The sequence below is a fragment of the Sycon ciliatum genome, chromosome 2 (genome assembly GCF_964019385.1).
Source record: "Sycon ciliatum chromosome 2, ocSycCili1.1, whole genome shotgun sequence".
Taxonomy (NCBI): Eukaryota; Metazoa; Porifera; class Calcarea; order Leucosolenida; family Sycettidae; genus Sycon; species Sycon ciliatum.
In genome coordinates this window covers 22,269,239-22,293,455 of record NC_088644.1, presented here as the reverse complement: position 1 = coordinate 22,293,455, position 24,217 = coordinate 22,269,239, and the positions used below count along the sequence as shown (strand labels likewise).

Sequence of the window (24,217 nt, the reverse complement as noted above, 5' to 3'; positions counted from 1 at the left end):
GAACGAAAACAACACGTACATCTCCTTCCTGTCCAGTCTGATCACTGACATGGCTCACGTCCCCAACTCTGTTAAGCCACTCACCTTCAGCGAGGCTGAGCGGGTCGATGTGTATGAAGCGGACACCACACCACCACGCATAGTCCACTATCAGCTGGATATGGATGTAGACAGGGTGACGCTGACTTTCGATGAGCCAGTGCGACCGCGCACGCTTAACTTCAGTCTCTTGGCTATTGTAAACACCAGCGTGAGTGCAGCGCCTACACAGAGAGTTCAGCTGACGGGTGGACTAATCACAGCACAGACGGCCCATGATGGTGTGCTGTCGGTGGTGTTTGATCTGTTGAAAGTGCCGGATACTCGGTCCTTGAAGGTCTTCCTGGACATTGCTACTTCGCAAAACAACTCGTACCTCTCCATTGGTGCTGGCAGCATTCTCGACATGGCAGATGACGGTAATGGCATACAAGCTGTGTCGGCACGTACGCCCAATGCCTTCGTAGCAGACACTGAACAAGCACAGCTGGCTAATTTCACCATAGACATGGATGCTGGTACACTGGATCTAGTCTTTAACGATGTTATGCTTGCATCGTCATTTGATGCTCGCGGCATTACCCTCCAGGACTTCCGTTTCTCCAACGGGCCTTTGTATATGTACCGACTGAGCAATGAAAGCCGCACAGCCAACAGCAGTGGGTACTACTTTACTGTGCAGCTATCTAGCAATGACCTGAATGCAATCAAAATGCTGACACTGCTTGCAACCGATCAGAATAATACTTATCTGAGGCTGGATTCGTCTACAATGGATGACATCTATCAGCGCAATGTACTGGCCAAGACGGACGGACAAGCCATCCGTGCCAGTGGGTACACCAAGGACGTCACCGCGCCAGAGCTCAGCACGTTTGATCTGGACCTGACGTCGGAGACGCTCACTCTGGTGTTCAATGAAGCCGTGAGCAGATCTACACTGCAGCCGGGCGCTCTGGTGCTGCAATCACCAGATACGCTACTCACCGTAACACTGAACGCACTGAGCACAAGCAGTACCGTGTCGCCGACGACTATTCGTGTCAATCTACTGAACTCCGACCTGAACAAGCTCAAGCTCAACCCCAATCTGACCACCAGTGCCCAGGACACTGTTCTAACACTGGGTGATGCGGCCATTGAAGACTACGACAGGAACACGCTTGTAGGGTTCAACAGCAGCTTTGCGGCACCCATCCGTATCTTTGTGCCCGACAGCAATCCACCTCGTCTTGTCTCCTGGTTCTTGGACATGGACCATCCGGCCAGGCTTGTGTTGAGTTTCCACGAAATCATCAACCTAACAACAGTCCTGCCTAGTCAGTTCACCGTTCAGGACCAGCCAGACCGCACCAGTCCCCAGCACATGTACCGACTTACCGACGGGCAGGTCGATACCAGTGCACAGTTTTCTTCGTCGGTGATCGTATTGCTCTCACGTTTCGACACCGATGAGCTGAAGCGCATCACGGCGATTGCAACTGCCAAAGAAAACACCGCCATAACATTCACCAACCGCACGGCACAGGACATGAACGGCATCTTCAACGAGGCCATACTGGACAATTTTGGCCGCGTGGCCGCTTCAGTTGACCCCGACTTGACTGCTCCCGAGCTACTGTCATGGAACATCAGCATGTCAACTGGTCTCCTGACTCTGTCATTCTCAGAGACAGTCAAAAGTAGTACACTGAACGGCACGCAGATTACTATCTATGGTGCTAACTCTACCGGTGTGGGTGTCTCCAGCTACCAGCTGACCGTCACTGACGTTCGAACATCCGACAATGCCCTGCAAGTCTTGCAACTGGCTACCGTTGATTTGAATGAGCTGAAACGTGACCTGGCCCTTGCATCGAGTCAAGAAGACAGCTTCCTGTCCATCACTTCTCTTGCTGTTCAAGATATGAACAAGCAGGCAGTCATGGCAAGAGACACGGCTGATACACTGCTACAGGCCGCAGCGTATGAGCAGGACGCTGTGGCACCTGTCCTGAATTCATTCTCTCTGAATCTCAATACATCGACCCTGTACTTGACGTTCAGCGAAACGGTGGATGCCTCCAGCATGAACGTGTCTGGTGTGACTGTCCAATCCAGTCGCTTACCAACAGCTATGAGAGTTCGTCTGACACCATCCAGCAGTGTAGTTTTGCAAGATGATCCTGTAATCGTGGTGCAGGTCTCTGTCCAGGATGCCAATGCCATCAAAGTTCTACCCCGACTGGCAGATCACAAAGATCGGACATACCTGACTATCGACTACGCTGCCATCAATGACACGAGCGGCGTAGCAAGTCTACAGCGCTCAAATGCAGACGCTCGGCAGGCAGATTTTGTAATCAATGACGCAATCAGTGCTCAAATCGATGGGTATCAGCTGGACTTGAACACGGGTGTACTGTCTCTGACATTTGTTGAGCCTATTGATGCATCAACCGTCGATCCTCTGCAGCTTTCATTACAGAACATGCAAATTCTTGATAGTGGTACGGTTGTGAGAAACCTGACAGGAGGTACATCATCAGTAGTAGACAGTACAACCATCATGATCACACTCAATGACAATGACCTCAACTACCTGAAGCGTTTCCGCCAGTTTGCCGCTGATGTCAACTCGACGTTCTTAGTGATGGGTGAAGCGTTTGCGCGTGACATGGCTGGTAACCGTGTCAATCCATTGCACGTGGGTAATGCTCTGAAGGCATCTGATGTGAGTGATGATGTGACCAACCCATGGCTACGCTCATTCATCTGGGACCTGAACTCACAGACCCTGCAGTTGACGTTCAGCGAGACTGTGGACCCAATGTCTGTTGAAGTGACGGCGTTCACACTGCACAGCTCTGAGCTGGCTAACCAACGCAGCTATGCCTTGACAAATGGCACTGTCATCAACACGATGGATGCAAGCAGAGCAGCAATCCCCAGTCCCACCATCTACTTGAGAATGTCAGATGGCGACGCCAACCAGCTGAAGACATTCCTAGATCTGGCCACACAGCAAGCAGACACATTCCTGGCAATAACATCCAATGCTGTCATGGACATGAGTGACTTGGCCGTCAATGCAACTAAGCTTCCTCCCGCTGCCCAGGCACAGTCAGTCATACCTGACATCACTCCACCAGAATTGAGCTCGTTTGAGCTGGACATGGACGAGTCAGTGCTAACTCTCATCTTTGACGAAACCGTCTCGTCACCTTCACTGCGTATCGGCCTCTTTACGCTGCTCTCCGAGCCTCATCTGAATGCTTCTTCGAGCTACACGCTGCAAGGCCAGACAGTTGACAGTGTCAACAGCACTAGGCTGGTTCTGCAGCTTGTGAACAGCGACATCCTGGGCATCAAGAACAAGACGGACTTGGCCACATCTGTGAACAACAGCTATCTGTCAATGCAGTACAGTGCCGTGTTGGACATGGCTGTTCGTCCGAATCTCGCTGTCCCCTCGCTACAGCAAGCAAGCCTCTTCGAAGCAGACATGACCAGCCCCATACTCTCCAACTACACGGTGGACTTGAACCTCGGCCGTATCTACTTCAACTTTGACGAGCCAGTAAACTCCGCTCTGTTGAACAGCACGGGAATAACGGCTGTATCGCGTGTGAACGCTTCCCTATCAGAGCAGTATACACTAACACTGGGGCGCACAACCAGCCCCAATGGCTTCACCATCGTCTTCATCATCAATGTGACGGACCTGAACGCCATCAAGCAGAACCCGCACCTATGGAGCAGCCCTAACAACACATACCTGCTACTGGACTCACACGCCTTTGCAGACATGGCTGACAACCCGGTTGAGGAGATTCCGCTCAGCAAGCCTCTTGCACCTTTGCTGTTCATCAACGACATGACCCGGCCTTCACTCACAAGCTGGGGAATTGACATGGACGCTGGACAAGTGACGCTTACTTTCCTGGAGACGGTCAATGCTTCTAGCATTGTCTATCCACTGGTGTTCTTGCAGGCAGCCTTTTTCCAGAATGCATCTCAGGGCGGCAATGTGTATCAGCTGACGGGCGGTTCACTCGTGTCTGTGGAGGACACTACGCAGATTGTCTTCAATCTGACACTGGATGATCTCAATCGAGTCAAAGCCCTGGAAATCGCTGACACCAAGCCGAGGTCGTACATCCAGCTGGCTGAGGGTGCAGTGCGTGACATGAATGGCAATGTTAACAACGGCGTGTACAATGGTCTGAACGCCATGGTGGCGGATAGCCATACTGGCGACACAACAGACCCGGAGCTCACAGACTTCGATGTGGACCTAACTAGAGAGGTGCTGACGCTGTACTTCACCGAGTCCGTACGTGTTACCACTCTTCAGGTGTCAGCTCTGACTCTTCTCTCATACCCTGGAGCTGTAGCTGACATGGATCGCTTCTCACTGACAAACAGCAGCTTTGCTACATCAGCAGATGGCCCAGTTGTCAACATCACACTGAGTCTTCAAGATTTGAACGCTATCAAGCAACGGCACAATCTTTTCACCAACACATCCAACAGCTACCTGGCTGCTGAAACGCGTCTCATCGAGGACAAAGTCAAGAATCCGTTCGTGACAGTGAATGAAACACACCCTCTTGCCGTTCAACAGTTTGCTAACGACACCACGTCACCGGTTCTGGAATTCTTTGACCTTGACATGACACTGGAAACGCTGACCCTGTCGTTTAGCGAGACCGTGCTTGTGTCCACGGTCAACCCCAGTCAAATCACGCTGCATGCTGGTCGAAACAACGCCAATACTACCTATGAACACTACACACTGACGGACGGTACCGTAGAGCATGGAGACCAGCCTATAGTAGTACTCAATCTCACCACCACTGACCTGAATGCTATCAAGCGCCTCATCACTCTAGCCGTAAACAAGGACACGACGTGGCTATCAGTCACCAGTGCCACACTCACCGACAGCAATCACAATCAGCTGCAGGTGATTCCGTTCAACTTCTCAAAGCCTGCCCAGCGCTTCTCCCCGGATACCACTGACCCGGTGCTGGTTGATTTTGACATCGACATGGATGCCAGTCCACGGCTCTTGCTAACATTCTCCGAGACTGTCAACAGTCTTACGCTACGACCCACACATATCCGATTGATCAACACTGAAGATGAGATTAACGCAACGGCAGCCTATTCGTTGACGGGAGGAGCAACAGCGAGCGTCAATGGGACACGTGTCATCGTCGACTTGACTAAGAACGACTCTGACTACATCAAGACAAACACCAGTCTCTTCACTGGTCCTGTTGACTCCTATCTATCTATTGGCAGTGAGTTGATTGAGGACATGGCCAACAACAGCGTAGTCACCATACCAAACACCAGTGGTAAGAAGGTACACAACTACACGGAAGACACAACACGTCCATACCTTGTAGGCTTCTCACTAGATATGGACTCAGCCACTCTGGTCATAACATTCTCCGAAAGCATAGATACATCAACACTGGACTCTGCAGAATTGAGACTACAAGCCTTGGTCAACCTGACTTCTCCATTGCCGGTCAATGGCACCATCAACAGGACTGAGTTGGAGCAGTTCCGACTGCAGATCTTTGACCTGACCGGCCACGACAACCGAAGCACGGTCGATGTACCTGTTGTCTCATTCAACATTCTGAAAGCCGACATGGACATCATCAAAGAGCATTACCTGGTAGCAACGCAGCTAAACACAACCTTCTTGTCCCTAACCAATGCTACAATCAAAGATATGAACAACAATCCAGTCATACCGGTCACACAGACCCTGGCTTGGCCGGCACATACATTTCTACAGGATACCACCGAGCCAGTCATCATGCGCTGGAGAATCGACATGGACAAGGGAACATTTGAGATTGACTTCAGCGAAACCGTGCGGAGGCCATCGCTTGTATTCCAGTCCTTTGTCATACAGGATGCACCTGACATTGATGATCCCGTACTCCAGCTAACTGGCGGCGTGTGCAATGATTTCAACAAGACCACCTGGCTGCTAGAATTCAACCCTGCCGATTTGAACGAGATCAAGAGACTGGAGATCTGCTCTGAACGTTTCCAGAGGGATGACTGCCATCTCTCGTTTGACTCCTCCGCCCTGACTGACATGAACAACAATCCCGTCAGACCGTTCAACTCATCGCAAGCTCGCAAGGTGCAGTCGTATCAACCAGATCGCACAGCCCCGGACCTGTACCAGTTCATCGACTTCAACAAGACCACCGAGTCCATCACGTTGAATTTCACTGAAACTGTCAATGTGTCCACGCTGGTTCCGTCCGAGATCTCATTCGCAACGGATTTCTTCCAATTCGCCGCCAGCCGAGACTTTGAAGCAATCAACATGACAGGAGGCTCCTTGCTCAGTCCATCACAAGACGCCAATTCAACATCAAACAACAACTTCGTGACATTCACGGTCAACTGGTACAGCTGGAACCGCATCAAGGAATCGGACAGATTGTGCAGTAACATCCCGACGTGCTTCATCCGCTACTCCAACCTTGTGATCAAGGATATGGCGGGTAATGATGCAGTACCTGTGTTGACCAGACAGAGTGGATCAACCAAGGAAGTACCGTCCACGTTCACGGTTGACAATGTACCGCCTCGCCTCGTCAACTACAGTATGAACCTCGAGACTGAAGTCATGGTGTTCACGTTCGACGAGCCCGTCAGATTCAACACATTCAACCCGCAGGCCATCACGCTTCACAGCAGCACTGAAGATGGTCCTCTACTGGAGGAACACACTTTCCTGGGCGGCATGATCAACACCACACGTAACTGGCTATACATTGGTCTCACTCTGGGCAAACCTGACGTACTCATCATCAAGTACCTCGAGGAGCTTGCCAACAATCAAACCGACACGTACCTCAGCATTTCGCCGGAACTGGTACGGGATATGAGACTGCCAGATACCACTGGTGGAAATCAGATTGTCCAGTCTAACCGATCGCACGGCGCACTGCTGCCGTGGGACTACGAACGCGATGTTTCGCCGCCGGTGCTGAGTAACTACACGCTGAACCTGGAGCTGGACGAGCTGTATCTGACGTTCACCGAGCCAGTCAAGATCCTCACTCTCAACACCACTCTGATCACACTGCAGAGCTTGCCAAAGCTGAGCAGCCCAGGTGTAGAGTACGTCACTCTGCGAGGGCACCAGCGAAGACAGTATGAACGCGGCACAGTCGACAAGACCAGGATCACCGTCACCATACTGCCCGAGGATATCCGCGAGATCAAGGTCCGAGATAAGCTGGCAGTGCGTGACACTCAGTTCATCAGCAACAACGGTCTGTACCTCTCCATGCCCGAGGGAGCCGTTGGTGATATGTGGTACAACCCGCTGGTAGAAATACCTGCGGAGAACGCCCAGGTGAGGGATGTGCTGGTGGAAGATGCGGAGCAGCCTAGTTTGATTGACTACGATATTGACATGGACAGTGGACAGATGACGTTTGTCTTTGACGATGTGGTGGAGCCGCTCAAGCTGACCCCGGCGGCGCTTACATTCCACAATCAAAGCACTGCAAGTGGCAGCAATAACTTCACACTGACCGGCGGTACACCAATTTCACCACGCGGCTATGTCATCGTGCTCAACTTCACCACCGGCGACTTCAACGCACTGAAGAAGAACGAGGGCCTGCTGACGAACAAGAGTGACACGTACATCACCTTCACCCAGGACATGATTACTGACGAGCGTGGTCTCTTTGTCGTGGAGATCCTCAGCATCACCAAGCGTGTGCGCAGCTTCACCGCTGACACTACACGCCCTGTGTTGCTTAACTATACTCTGGACATGAACTCATTCACGCTGAATCTGACCTTCAGCGAGACAGTGAAAGCATCAACTTTGAGCCGGTCACAAATCACACTGCAGGACCGTGCGAACATCTCACAGGACTTCATCTTCCCACCTACAGTTCCGCCGACGGTCCCACCAACGGTCACTCCAGCTACGAATGTGACTGGTGCTAATGGTTCCAATCCAACAAACAACGGCACATCAGGCAACGGAACACTGTGCACTCCGAACGCCACTGCCAACGGAACGTGTAACAATGGCACAACATTGAACAACACTCTGCCTCTGGCGGGAGGTGCAACTGTCATCTTGTGTCCCGGCTGCTTGCACTACACACTGCGTGGCAGTTCACACACCCCGGACGACTCCACCGAGATCATTCTGACTCTGGATGTACCGGATGCGGACGAGATCAAGCGTATCTTCGGACTCGCTATATCCCGTGCCACCACCTGGATATCGTATCCGCAGACGTTGATCCGAGACATGAACTTCAATAGCATCAACTGGCTGATACCGTATGCGAGCACCAGTGCCCAGCAGGTTGGTGCATTCATTGAGGATACCACACCACCTCATCTAGTCTGGTACACGCTGGACATGGATGAAGGTAGACTGTTCCTGCAGTTCCAGGAGACTGTCAACGTTACGTCGTTTGACGTCACACAGATCATCCTGCAGAGCGTCGCCAATGTCACTAACCAGTCCGAGCCTGTGTTCATGTACCGCTTGACAGGGGGAAACAGTACGCTCAACCTGATCAACTTTGTGGAAGTGAACCTGACCATAACCGATCAGAATAATATCAAACGCATCGAGGGATTGGCTACTTCAAGGAATGACACGTGGATCACCTACTCATCCCAGCTGCTGCGTGACATGAATTCGCAGCCAGTGGTGGCCATCTTCAATGACTCTGCCGTGCAGGTGCAGAATTTCACCGAGGACACCAGTGCACCAGTGCTGGTCAATTTCGACCTTGACTTGGACGGTGTCCCCAGCCTGACGCTCACATTCCACGAAACCGTCAAGTCCAATACGCTCAACTACACCTCACTTGCTCTGCAAAACTCAAGCTGGGCAGCGAGGGGAAATGTAACCAGCCAGCGCTACTGGCTTGTTAACGGTGCACACGACGAGCTATACGATGACACAGTCATTGTTATCACGCTGTCCAAGCAAGACCGGGATGAGATAACGCGCCTGGCAGACTTGGCATACTCCAGTGTCAGCACCTATCTTGTTCTGTCAAGCACTGCTATCTTGGACATGAACGGTAACAGGCCAGTTCCTATCATCATAGGCAATGCACAGCTTGTTCAGTGGTACACAGCAGACAAGAGCGAGCCTATCCTAGAACGCTATCACCTAGATCTCACAGCGCAGACACTCTGGATGTCCTTCTCCGAGACAGTCCTACTGAGTTCATTCAAACCGACGGAAGTCACCCTGCTCGGCGACGATGTTCGCGTGGCCAACTCCACGCAGGAACGCAAGCTAGTTGGTGGTGATTTCGAAATGGTGGATGCAACCACTCTGTTGTTGAACTTGACCAAGCTGGACTTGGATGCCATCAAACTGCAGCAGAACCTGTCAGTGAGCAATGAGAGCACATATCTATCTCTGACTGCAGCTAGCATTCAGGATATGGCTGAGAATACCATCACGCCCGTACTGGTGAATGCCAGTCAGCGCGTTGAACTATTCACAGATGATCAAATCAAACCGGAACTTCTTTGGTTTGACCTGGACCTGACACGTGAGTGGCTGACTATGCACTTCTCCGAGCCTGTTCTGGCTGACAGTATTAACGTAGAGCAACTTACCATTCACTATGCTGCCAACACGACGACTTCGGCACGAGAGTTCACGTTCAATGCCAGCTCAACCAGCAACTTGTCGCCCAACGGTCTGACGCAGATCCTTGCCATTGGCTTGGCGGATCTGAATGAGCTAAAGCGCATCCGATTCTTAGCGACTGCAGAGAATGACACGTTCCTTGCCATCACACCTGAAGCGGTGCAAGACATGAACTCAAACCAGGTCGTTGCTATTGATCGTCGGCAGGCCAAATCTGTGCGACGCTATACCAATGACACCATCCTGCCCCGACTGACAGGCTTTGATTTGGATATGAACATGGCACTTTTGACGCTTAGCTTTAGCGAGACAGTTGATGCCACCTCGTTGATGATTGGTGAACTCATCTTCCAGCCTGAGCAGAATGTCTCCTCAATGCTTCTTTCACACCAGCTCAGAAGCGGCTCATTGCCACAACTGAGCAGCTCAAGCAGCCCTGATGGTACTGTGATCCTGATCAACATTGGTGTGCTGGATATGAACGCAATCAAGAAGATCAAAGCCCTCGCACGGCGGGTGGACAACACTTTCTTGACCTTCAGCCCTGCACTCGTCTCGGACATGAATGGCCTGACTGTGGTACCAAGCATGGCGCAAAACTCAACACAAGTTTCGCCTGTCGGCTACACCGAGGACAGCACCGCCCCCGTACTGGCGTCGTTTGCCCTGAACCTCACCAGCGAGACACTGACACTGGTGTTCGATGAAACAGTGGATGCCAGCACTCTCATGGAAACCAGGATAACACTGCACGCCGCCAACTCTCTGCTGAATGGCGGCAAGCACAGACTGCGCACTGCTCGCCGCAAGACCACCGAGGATGGAACCACTCTGGAGGTCCTGCTCGCCATCAATGACCTGCATGCTGTCAAGTTACAGCGTGACCTGGCCGTGTCTATGTCGTCCACCTGGCTAACACTGCAGAACACTACGCTGGAGGACATGGCGTTGGTCCCGAATGCCAATGACTACACTCTACAGGAAAGCACCCTGTTCTACAATGATACAACTGCGCCTCGCCTGACCAACTTCAGTGTCAACATCAATGCAAGCCAGCTCTTGCTGACCTTTGACGAGCCTCTGGATCGCAACACGCTCGTCTTCCAGGAAATCACACTGCAAAGTAATGAATCGTCCAAGTTTACCAATGAGTTCCAGGTCCTGAGAAATGCCTCATCGGCTAGTCCTGACGGCCTGGTGTTTGACATCATAATACCAATTGAAGACTTGAATGAAATCAAGCGTAAGACAGGTCTGTGCACATCACGTCATACCTGTTACATCCTGCTGTCTGCTGACTTCGCCACTGACATGTTTGGCAATCCACTTAGCCCGATCGAGAACGCCGCTGCCTTCCAAGCCGGTTCATTCTTGGACGACTCCACGTCACCCCGTCTCCGTGACTGGAGTTTGGACTTCAACACGGGAACATTTGTACTAACGTTTGCAGAGACAGTGGACGTTCAATCCTTGCTGTTCACACAGCTGACACTGCAGTCCAGCATGAATGTTAGTGGCAGCAATGACAGCTACAAACTCACCAGCGGAAGTCTGAACAACAATACTGACGGTACCACGGTCTCTGTGCGCCTGTCTGATTACGACTTCAATCAGTTGAAGGCGGCTCGCATTGGCCTGACTAGCCTGACATCATTCATCAGCTTCCCATCCACAGCCCTAGAGGACATGAACAAACGTCCTATTCTGCCATTGGAGTCCGATGGCTATGCTCAGCGTGTCGGTGGATTCATCAATGACACCAGCGCACCATCGTTGATCAGCTTCAACCTGTCCATGAACAGTGGCCAGTTGTTCCTGCAGTTTAACGAGACAGTCGATGTTGACTCGCTCTTCACCAGCCAAATCACTCTGCAATCCGATGCATCAGGTCTACAGAGCATGTATGTCTTAAGGTCACCGTTCACAAGGAGCACCAGTCCAGACTGGACCAACATCATCATTGACATCAACAATGACGACTTGAATGAGATCAAGAAGCTATCCCAGCTTGCTGTAGGTGGTTCTTCAACCTTCATTGCCCTGCCACCAACGTCCATTCAGGACACCAGTGAGAACGAGCTATCAGCAATCGACTCCAGCGATGCTAAAGTTGTGAGTATTTTTGTTGCAGATTCAACCGACCCAGTTCTGCAGGGTTTCGATCTGAACATGTCCACGGAAGAGCTGACACTTCGATTCTCGGAAACCATTGACGTATCCACGGTGGACCTGACACACATCAGTATTGGCCAGTTCATGGATTTCAGTACAACAGAATCTATGGTGAGACTGAGTGGTGGGTTCATATCGTCTGGTGACTCTCCAGAAATCACCGTCTTGCTCAACAGCCCGGATGTCAATGCACTGCAAGTGCTGTATGAGCTTGCCATCGATGCCAACTCAACCTACGTGTCCATCCAGTCGGCCTTACTCGCAGATATGAACGCTAACCCCATTGTGGAGATCAACAGCACCAGTGCATTGCCTGTTAGCAGGTATACCAGTGATACCGTATCACCGCTACTGACTGCGTACAGCCTGGACATGAACGCTGCACCACGCCTCATGCTCACTTTCTCCGAAGTGGTGGACGCCTCAACTTTGATTCCCACCGAGCTCAGCTTGCTAGACGCAATGCCAGCCACCAGCAGCTTCAACCTGACAGGTGGGCTCACAGACTCCCCGAACGGAACTGTTATAGTACTGTGGCTGAGCGAAGAGGACAGCAACAGCATTCGCCAGGATGCCCGCTTGGCCATCTCCCAGAACACCACGTTTGTCCAGTTCTCAAACTCGCTCATCATGGACATGGCCAGCAATAACGTAACTGCGGTCAGTGCACAGCGGGCTAGCAGCTTTGTGCAGGACCTCACCGTGCCTACTCTAATTGCATTCCAGTTTGACATGTCCACGGGCCAGTTCAACTTCACCTTCTCCGAGACCGTTGATGCCTCGAGGTTTGAGCCTTCAGCCTTATCTGTACAGAACATGCCAGGTGCAGGCAGCAGTGTTGTCTCACATGCTGTTGTGAATGGCACTTGGGATGTGTCAGCCGATTCCACCGAGCTGCAGTTCACCTTGAGTTATGATGATCTGAACACGTTGAAGTTGCTGACGGCGGTGGCTACAGAAGCTAACAACACCTACATCAGCTTCTCTTCTAGCCTTGTCGCCGACATGGTCGGCAATGCTGTTGAGGAAGTGGCATCGCTGACTGCCCGTCTGGTGACTGACTTTGAACCGGATCAGGTTCGGCCTTCACTGGAAGTTTTCACAATTGACTTGGACGGCACGGGTCATCTGACTCTGAGTTTCAGCGAAGCAGTCAACATCTCCTCGTTCAGTCTCAATGACATCAGGCTACAGGATTGTTGTATTGCTTCGAACAGCACAACCATACCAACTGCGTTTTACCAGCTGTCCAGCCCGACTCAGTGCACCAGCCAAGCTCAGACACAGTTTGACTGTCCTCTCCCAATCACCGGTTTGAACGAGATCAAACGTCTTGCCTTGTGCACACAGACGCACCAGACTGAAGACTGCTGTCTGGTACTGAACGACGGTGCCGTGTTGGACATGGTTGGAAATCACATTGTTCCTCTGCCTGGTGACTGTGGATTCAAACCAACCACCTACACGGAGGATGACACATTACCGAAACTCACCTCAGCCGCAGAGTTCAATGTGGATGCTTCCACGATCCAGCTTGTGTTTGACGAGACAGTGGACTCAGACAGCACCAATCTGACACTGCTCACGTTGCAATCGTTCTATCGCAGTTCATTGTACAGAGTACCGCTGACCGGAGGTAGCATTCTATCACTGCCCAACACGGTGCTGAACTTCTCCCTGACCAAGACTGACATGGATGCCATCAAGAGATTACCAGGTCTCTGTACAGATCACAACAACTGTTGGGTAGTTCTAGAGCCTGGCTTCATCCTGGACATGGCTGGCAATCCATCTGTAACTGTACCCATGACTGCTGCTATGGACATCAAGTCATTGCGACCGGACATCACCAATGCTGATCTTCAGGCATTTGAACTGGACCTGCAACTCAACACTCTGACAATGAGCTTCGACGAGCCGGTGCACGCTCGTACCCTGGATGCCCGTGCTATCACCATCCAGGACGGGCCCACAGCCTCATCCGCTGCTCACTCCGTCACGCTAACCGGCGGTTACACTGTGAGTGCCAACGATCTCAGCATCGTCGTCAACCTGCTGACTGCAGATGTGAATCGTTTGAAGGCAGTCAATGACCTAGCGAGCAGTGAGCTGGACACCTATCTTAGTTTGAACATGTCAGTCGTCAGTGACATGGCATGGGTAGTACCAAACCCAACAAACATGATCAACTTCACAAATGCACTGGAGATCTCTGCTGGCGGCTACACAGTGGACGCTACTCCGCCAAAGATTGCCGCGTTCGACCTGGATCTCGACAAAGACACCGTTCGGATTGTATTTGACGAGCCGGTACGACGCTCCACACTTGACATAGAGCAGTTTGTTCTTTCCGGTGGTCAGAGTGGTTCTAACATTGCTTTGCCTCTCTCTGGTGGTATGGTGGATGCATCAACTGACAACAACGGCACGCTTGAACTGCTTGTACATCTACTGCAGCCTGACATTCGCTTCCTCAAGCTAGCCACTGGCCTGGCTACAAGCTCTTTGGACACATTCCTGTATCTGAGTAACAACACTGCTGCTGTTGACGACATGGCTGGCAACTCAATGGTCTCGTTTGATATGTCTACGGCAATTCCCGTGAGGTCGTTCGTGTTCGATCGCACTGCACCTAGCCTGCTCAATTTCACCTTGGATCTGGACAGCGAACTGCTAGTTCTGACGTTCAATGACATTGTCAACTCCAGCACGTTCTACGCACCAGCACTGAGCTTGCAGAACATGGGACAACGTGGCATGGACACAGTGTCACTCACAACGACCAGTGCCACATCCAGCGTCAATGGCTATGTTGTTGTTGTCAACATCAGCGTTGCTGACCTGAATAACATCAAGAGGAACCTGGCCTTGGCTACGAACGTTTCTAACACCCACTTGACGATGTCTGCATCAGCGTTTGATGATGTGTACGGCGTTGATGTTCTGGCAACAACTCGTTTTGAAGGTATTCAGAGTGTGGGATTCATCAGCGATGGAATTAGCCCAACACTGACATGGTTTGACTTGGATATGGACCAGGGTCATGGCATCATCACACTGTCATTCGATGAAACAGTACGTGCGCGCACGCTTGACCCACAGCAAATCATCCTGCAATCAGGCAGGGACCTGGACAGTCTGCAGACCAGTGAGTGGTATCAGTTAGTCAACAGCAGTCAGTCCATGCTGGATGGTACAATCCTTAGCGTGTCCCTCAGCAAGCATGACTCTGATGTGATCAAGCAGCGTTTCAGCCTGGCCGTGTCAAACTCCACCAGCTACCTGTCATTCACGGACATGCTCGTTCAGGATATGAATTACAATCAAGTGGAGTCGTTGGAGAACAGCACTGCAATGCGTGTACGCCATTTCACTGAGGATATCATCAGGCCAACTCTGATATCTTATGATCTAGATCTGACCAATAACCAGCTCATTCTGACATTCTCTGAGACAGTGTTGGGACGAAGCCTCGATCCAACCAAGTTTGGCCTGCAGAATGTAGCCGACTTGAAGACGCTACAGGGATCTGCTCCGGCATCTTTCTCTGCATTCTGGCAACTGACAGGAGGAGACATTGCTGATTACAACTCCACAGTGATTGTCCTGGAATTGACTGTGACAGATCTGAACGAAGTCAAGCGGCAGCGACTCCTTGCTAATGCCCAATTCAACACATTCTTACTGATGAACGCCACTGCCATCGTGGACATGAATCAGAATCAAGTTCTCGGCATTGCTGATGGCCAGGCCAAGCCAGTACTGGTCTTTACGCCTGATCGTGTTGAGCCAGAGCTGGCTAGCTGGTCATTGGACATGGACGGTGAAACTCATCTCAACCTCACATTCACTGAGACCGTGCAGGGTGCAACGCTGAAGCCAATCTACCTGACTCTACAGAGCAGAAGCAACAGCACAAACAGCATTATAGGTGATTTTGAAGAGCGGACATTGATTGGTGGCAACTACTCACAGGTTGACAGCACTATACTAACCGTTGTGCTTGTCAAGGAAGATGTAGATGTGATCACACAGCTTCAGAGTCTGGCCATTGACGGAAATTCCAGCTACGTGTCCATCCTGCCGGGTGCTGTCTTGGATATGAATGGTAACAACTTGACGTCGATTTCCGAGAGTAATGGTCGGCCGGTAGAGGGTTACACTGCGGATGAGACCAGGCCATCGCTGGTCAACTTTGCTTTGGACATGAACACCGGAGAGATTCACTTCACATTCTCCGAGACTGCACTTGCATCGAGCTTAACCATCACGGAAGTGACTCTTCAGAATCACAGAAGCCAATCGATGGCCGTTGATGTCTATCCAGTGAAGGCATTGGTATCACAGCCCACCATCAGTTCGACCATGATCACTGTCCGTCTCTCTGATGCAGATCTCAACAGCATAAAGAAGCTGCTCTTCGTGGCTACGAGTGCAGACATGACCAACATTGTGCTGACACCGCGCTTCATAGACGACATGAGTGACAACAACATCTTGGAAATCGCTGACAACGCTGCCAAGCCGGCGAATAACTTCACTGGAGACACCACCCCACCCGCACTTCTCAACTACACCCTCAACCTCAACTCCAGTCAACTTCACCTGACCTTCTCGGAGACAGTCAATGCACGTTCTCTGCAGGCCAGCGGAATTGTGCTGCAAAGTTCAGAGAACGAATCGCTGAGTGACCCATTGCGCCACCACCGACTCACATCACTCACCGGAACTACATCAGACAATGACACCAGCATCATAGTCTTACTTGATGTCATCGACACTAATGAGCTGAAGCGCCTTACTCAGCTGGCCACCGAAAACACCACCTTCCTGTCCATGGCTCGTTCAACTATCTCCGACATGGCAGGAAACCGGGTGGTGGAGGAGATCAGTACGAATGCTGTACCCGTTGCTGTATACACTCCTGACCAGACGTCACCGACTCTGGTTTCCTGGGAGCTGGATATGGACAACTCGCCGCTTCTCACCTTGACATTCGATGAGACTGTGGAATCGGACAGCTTGCAAGTTGCCGAAGTAGTATTGTATGAGTCCATGACTGACACGGATGGTTTGAGTTTCACGGGAGCAAGTAGTCAGACGAACAGTTCTGATTCTACGGTGATCCATGTTGTCATTGGTGTCGATGATGCCAACGCTATCAAGGAAAGGAGCCTACTCGCCATCTCACGATCCAGCAGCTATCTCTCATTGACCGGCAGTGCTATTCGAGACATGCGCTCTCTGAGTGTAGTACCGGTCAACAAGAAACCAGTGCTAAGCGGCGGTTACACACCGGACACCAGTGCACCAGTTGTGCAGCGCTTCGACCTCAACCTTACTGCTGAAACCATCACACTGACATTCGATGAGACAATCCATGCCCTCACTCTACAGGAGCAGCGACTAGCTATTCTCTCGGATCCAACATCCACACAGCGATACAACCTAACGTTAAATGTCGGCATCTCCGCAGAAAACTCCACCTCAGTTACCCTGAACCTGACTGACTCTGACCTTCACCAGATCAAGCTGAACCTTGCTCTGGCTACCAATGAGAACAGCACCTACATCTTCCTGGACAACGACGCAATACAGGACATGGCAGTACCATCCAATGGAGCTGTACAACGTACACTGTCCGTCACCGATTACACGGCTGACCTTGTTCCACCGCGCTTGTTATCGTTTGTTTTGAACATGAACGATGAGATGCTGGTGTTGCAGTTTGATGAGCCTGTGGACAGTGGCTCACTCAATGCCACTGCCATCACCTTGCAGTCCGCTGCGCAGCAGGTTCACTTCCATCGCCTCATGGGTGGCTACACGAACAACACCAACGGATTGAGCATAACCGTCCATCTTCTTCTGGACGACGTGAATGCTCTGAAGGTCAACGATAGTCTGGCAACGTCCATCAACAGCACCTGGATCAGCATTGACAGCAGTCTTATTCTAGACTTGAACAACAACCCCGTAGTGGACATCCTAGCCTCGGATGCACTGGAGTCAAGTGACTTTATCAATGACACTGTTCATCCTGTTGTGCGGCGCTATGATCTTGACATGAACACTGGCGTGTTGACACTATACTTCCGTGAGGTGGTGCGTGCAAACACACTCATCTTCATGGAGCTGACACTGCAGAGAAGCTTCAATGCCACAGTGGAAGAGCAACACACACTAACTAACGGCAGCCTGGCTGTGCTACTGGACACAACTAGCATTACAGTTCAGCTGACAGACGGTGACTTGAATGAGATCAAGCGGCGGCGCATTGCCGAATCCAAGGCGACTACCTACCTAGCGCTGAGCTCTGATAGCCTGAAAGATATGAACATTCGCCCAGTCAGGCCCCTTGTGAATGGTCGCTCAGCTTTGCTTGTCACAAACTACACCATTGACAGCACTATGCCTCGCCTGACATCTTTCAATCTCAATCTCACATCGGAACGCCTGGTGCTCTACTTCGATGAGACGGTTCTAGGAGATTTATTCCAGGTGACCCAGGTCACACTTCAATGTGTCGTAGACTTGAGCTCCGTCACTTCACCTTCCTTAAACTCGTACACACTCACTTCAAGCAGTACAAAGAACTCTTCCAATGCCGTCTTTGTGGAGATAGCACTGGGGCTGATGGACCTAAACAACTTGAAGCGCTTGACCAACGTGGCGTCATCACATGCAACAACGTACCTGTCTGTGTCAAGGGATGCAGTGCGTGACATGTCTGCCAACGGCAATACTCTCCATGCTATCCTGAACACCAATGCAACAATGGTGAATGTCTTCTTTGCCGATGTGACACCACCTGTTCTGACTGGTTGGACAATTGACATGCAGCAGCGCGTTGTCACCTTCTTGTTCAGCGAGACAGTTAGGCATATGAACTTTGATCCTACCCGTGTCATCTTGCAGTCAAGCAGTAATGCTAGCGCTCCTGGTACTGAAACCCACCGGTTGGTGAGTTCCACTGTATCACAAACAACAGATGAACCCCAGGTTGCCATCGCACTTGCTCTGGACGACTTCAACAGCATCAAGCAGCTTCTTGATTTGGCCGTGGATCGACAGTCATCGTACGTTAGCTTCTCCAATGCTCTTGCACTGGACATGAACAATAACAGTGTGGTTGCTGTACTGGAGGATGATGCACGCCTCGCCGGCGTCCCGTATGTGAGAGATGAGCTACCGCCGACACTGCAAAGCTTCAATCTGAGTCTCGATGCTGCTCAGCTGGTGCTCAGCTTCTCAGAAACTGTGAACATCTCGTCAATCGTTTACACATCGCTAACACTGCAGAACTCGAGGACATCACAAGTGGTAAGCATTGATCTGACTGGTGGTGAGATTCGTAGTCTGCCTGGTCCGCTGGATGCTGTAAATGGCCCAGTCATCGAGATCAACTTGACCAAGTATGACACAGAGCAACTTCAAAAGTCGATTTATCTTGGCACCTCCATCACAAACACCTTTGTTTCATTCAATGACGATCTGATCAGTGATATGGATAGCAATCCGGTTGTTGAGCGATTGGTTGGCAATGCACTGAACGTAACACATGTGACGGCTGATGTAACTCGGCCGGTCCTATCCCAGTTCAACGTCTCCCTCAATGACAGTACGATAACTCTGAGCTTCACCGAAGTGGTCAACGCATCCTCGTTCAATATCACGGTGGTGACGCTGCAGTCCAGTGCATTCGTGGGAGCGATTGACGCACCAAAGCGTGCATACACTCTGTCTGCAATGTCCTCTGTCAGTCAAACCAACGATGTCGTGCTCACCATCACCCTCGATCAGAGCGATCTTGATAACATCAAGCGATTGACTCAGCTGGCGACTTCACCACAGAACACGCTGCTAACATTCCCAGCTAGCTTGCTTAGAGACATGGCAGGCAATGAGATCGTTGAACAGCTCAATGGCAATGGTGTGAATGTGACGTCGTTTGAGCCGGACAGCACGGCACCGAGCCTGCTCCGCTTCGACCTGAACCTGACCAGTGAAATACTCGAGTTACAGTTCAGCGAACTTGTCAACACAGCCAGTCTGGACATCGAACAGTTCACGGTGAGTGACGTGGATAGCTTTGTCACCTTCCAGCTCACTAATGCTGTGCTGCTGAATACGCGCAATGAGACATTTGTCAGACTGCAGCTGATCCAGGATGACCTGAACGAGATCAAAGAGCTGTACACATTGGCTACAGAAAGGAACAATACCTACGCTCTCATCACCAGTGATTTAATTCAGGATATGAACAGCAATGCCATTGTCAACATCAGTGTTCCACAGCAGGTCAATGTGTATGTAAGTGACAACACACCACCAGCTCTGCGGAGTTTCAATCTCGATCTGGATGGATCTGCTGTGCTGACATTGTCATTCAGTGAAACTGTATCAGCACTCTCGCTCAACGTCGATGAGATCGTCTTCCATGATGGCAAGACGCCAGAGAAATCGTACACGCTGACGTCGTCATCTGGCACAGCAACCATGAGTGAGAATTCCACGGTGCTGTACGTGAACATTAGCACGGTGGACAGCAATGCTATCAAGGCACTGCCATCACTACTGATCTCAGGCAACACCACTCTTCTGACCATGCCACCGACAAGTCTCAGAGACATGTTTGATAACATGCTGGTGCCGGTGGATCACCTGCCCGTCACACACTACACCAACGACACCACTGAGCCAGAGCTGCTGCTCTACAACGTTGACATGAGCCTCGGCCAGATAGAACTGGTGTTCTCGGAGACGGTTAACACTGATCTCACACAGCTCACACACTTCACTCTTCAGAGTTCTCCTGTACTGGCGATGAACAGCAGCCTGACTCTGACTTCAGGGCATGTCCTACGTGTGGAATACAGCACTAATGTCACTCTTGTCATGTCCGAAGCTGATCTGAATCGTCTGAAGCAGATCACCACACTCTATACCAACACATCGGACACGTTCCTGTCATTCACAGCAGCCGCAATCACCGACAGTGCCGGCAATCCGGTGGTACCCGTGTTGGACAGCGATGCCCGGGATGTGTCCGGGTTCACGTTTGACACGGTGCCTCCTCGTCTGACTGGCTGGTCTCTGGATCTGACTGCAGAGACCCTATTCCTGCAGCTCAGCGAGACTGTGGATAGCAGTGGTTTCAGGCCACAGGAGATAACGCTCGTCAACTCCTATCCATCAGCAGATGTTTCATACAACATCACAGGATTCAGCCAAGCAGTAGCTTTCCAGACGATCAATCTTACATCCATCTCACTGCCGCTGTCACTGATAGACCTGAACAACATCAAGGCTAATGTCCAGCTTGCCACGAACATCAACAACACGTTCCTATTGTACTCTGCACAGCTACTGTCGGACATGGCCGGAAATTCTGTTGTGCCTGGTCTGGCTCCGAACAGCGCACAGGTGTCCAACTACACAAAGGATTCTCTGTGCCCCAAGCTTGTGTCCTTCTCACTCGATCTCAACTCCAGTCAGCTGATTCTCAGCTTCAGTGAAACCGTCAACGGCACCAGCCTGCAAGTGAGCGAGATTGAGTTGTTGAGTAGTAGGACAGGCAGTGTGCAGTATGTTCTGCAGAGCAGCAAGGTTGTTGGTGTGTATGCACCGGTGGTGACGGTTGACATTGTGCAGCGTGACCTGGACCAGATTAAGATACAGACTGGCCTGTGCACTACATCCAGCAACTGCTGGATACACCTGACGGCAAACTCGGTGCTGGACATGGCAAACAACAAGTACTGTGTTACCACCGACGCCGTCAGCATTGACTCAGCGCAGTACTTCCAGGCAGATGAGATCCCACCTCGGTTGCTCTCGTTCAATATCAGCCTTGACGCTTCCTCCATCACCATGGAGTTCTCCGAGGCTGTTCGTCAGTTGGACACACGCTATGTTGGCCTGCAAAGCAGCCAGGTGGCAGACAATGACACATCAACCATTCAGCTCTCACTAACGAATGTCATCTATCATTCACCCAGCCAGCCTACACACGTGACAGTTAACGTGACTAAAGCTGATCTCGACGACATCAAATCACTGCCTTTCCTGGCTACGGATCTATTCAGTACGTACCTCACCCTGCAGGCTAGTGCAGTGCAGGATTACAACAGCAACCAGGTCACTGCCATCCTGGTGTCGGATGCCGAGCGAGTGTTTGACTTCACTGGTGACAGTGTGATACCCGAGCTGCTCTACTTCGATCTGGACTTGAATGCCAACCTGTTGACGCTGCAATTCTCCGAGACCGTCAATGCGTCCTCTGTCATTCCCACGCGCTTCATTCTGCAGAGAGCACCTGGTGTGCGCAGAGTGGATCTTTTCCATCAGCTGATATCCGCAGAGGTTTCGCAGCCCACCGTCACTTCAATCCAGTTGCTGCTGTCTACGGCAGACGAGCATCAGATCAAGTCACGGACTGTCCTGGCGGTCAGTAATCTCACTACCTACTTGCAGGTGGATGCGGCGGCTGTCCGTGACATGTCCATGCATGCGATTGCTAACATTCCTAACAGCGTGGCACGAGCGGTCAGACTGTACATTCTGGACGTTACGCCACCGGAAATACAATCATTCTCGTTCAACATGACGTCAGAAGTGCTCCGTATCAGGTTCACTGAAGCCATCAGGGTAGACAGCTTCGACATATCACAGACGCTGGAGGTAGTCAGCAGCGACGTCAGCTTTATCAACTCTGGTGTGACGCTCTCCGGAGGAGTACTCACCAGCGCGGAAGCACCTTACTCCATTGAAGTCAACTTGCTCATGCGTGTCGATGACCTGCACTCACTGAAGCTGGATACTGACCTCGCAACTGAGCTCAACAATACTTGCCTGATCATCCATCCCAATGCTCTGTATGATGCCGCGTTACAGCCAAACTACATCAGACTGGGACGAGTGTGCGCGATTAACTACACGGAGGATCGCGTGCGGCCGACAATCTCCTCGTTCTTCCTGAACATGAACACGGGAGAGCTGGGTCTGAACTTTGACGAACCCATCCTACGCGACTCTCTCAACTTCACAGCACTGACTCTGCAGTCATCACTCAGTGCCAGCGGTTTGGCTAATGAGGAACACACTTTCACTGGTGGATGGACTAACAGCCCCAATGGTCTGCAAATCCTACTGAACGTCACTCAAGATGACCTGAACGCCATCAAGTCCAAGCTGGTACTTGCTAGGGCGTCCAGAACAGCATTCATCCGTTACGAAGAACACCTGGCAACGGACATGAGCGGCAATGCCCTTGTCCCGCGCCAGCAGGATTCTGGTCTCCCGGCCGGAAGTTTCATTGATGATACTACTCATCCGATGTTGCTGAACTGGAGTCTGGACATGGATCGTGGCACTGTGACCCTCACGTATGATGAGACTGTTCTGATTGGCTCACTGCAAATTCCTAACCTGGTCATGCAAAGTAGGACATCAGTCAGCCCTAGCAGCTCACAGTATCGCTACCAACTGACAACATCTTCCACTGCCAATCAAACGCATGATGGAACAACAGTTTCAATTGCTCTGGGCCTGCAGGACCTGAATGAACTGAAGCGACTGCAAATCGGCCTCGCGGATCAGGTATGGCTTGTGTATGAGACTGATACCATCACGGATGCGGAGGGTCGCAAAACACTCGCCCTGAAGAATGGCCTCAACCCTGCAAAGGTTAGCGGACATACAGCGGACCAGACTCCGCCATCGATTGATAGCTTCTCCCTGGACTTGACCCAGGAGGTTCTGACGCTGAGCTTTAGCGAGACAGTGGATGTTGCCAGTACACAGGTAGTGCTCTTCACACTGGAAAGCCATTCGAATAGCTCTGGAACCGCTTACACATTGACACACAGCAGTACTCGCACCACCATGAATGATGGCACCACACTGGATATCAAGCTAGGCCTGGATGATCTCAATGCCATCAAAAAGGATCGCCTGCTGGCTGTGAACTCCAGTACAAGCTTTGTTCGGGCTACACTGGGTGCCATTGCTGACATGACCGGAAATCTGATGCGCAATCAGACGGGAGTGCACCTCACAACAGGCGGTTTCACAGCGGACAGGAAAGCACCAGAGCTGCTCGAGTTCGACTTCGACATGGACTCTGCCCAGCTAACACTGCGCTTCTCTGAGACTGTGCTGAGCAGCTCGTTGAACACCAGAGGAATAACTCTGATCAGCCTATCTGTACCCACGGCACCACCGGCGTACCAGTTCTATGATCTTGGCCATAATCACATTACAGTCAGCGAAGACTCACACGAGATCACTGTCACTCTCAACAACACGGATATGAATGAGATTAAG

At 51.3% G+C, this 24,217-nt stretch overlaps 1 protein-coding gene across 1 annotated transcript in view; it reads left to right on the top strand.

Moving 5' to 3' along the window:
* The window catches only part of LOC135809237 (uncharacterized), a 57,998-nt gene that overhangs the window by 30,757 nt on the left and 3,024 nt on the right, over window positions 1–24,217 (top strand). The window contains exon 17 of the mRNA XM_065322532.1: window positions 1–24,217. This exon is cut by the window's left edge and continues 8,948 nt beyond it. Within this exon, the coding sequence (XP_065178604.1) occupies window positions 1–24,217 (24,217 nt within the window).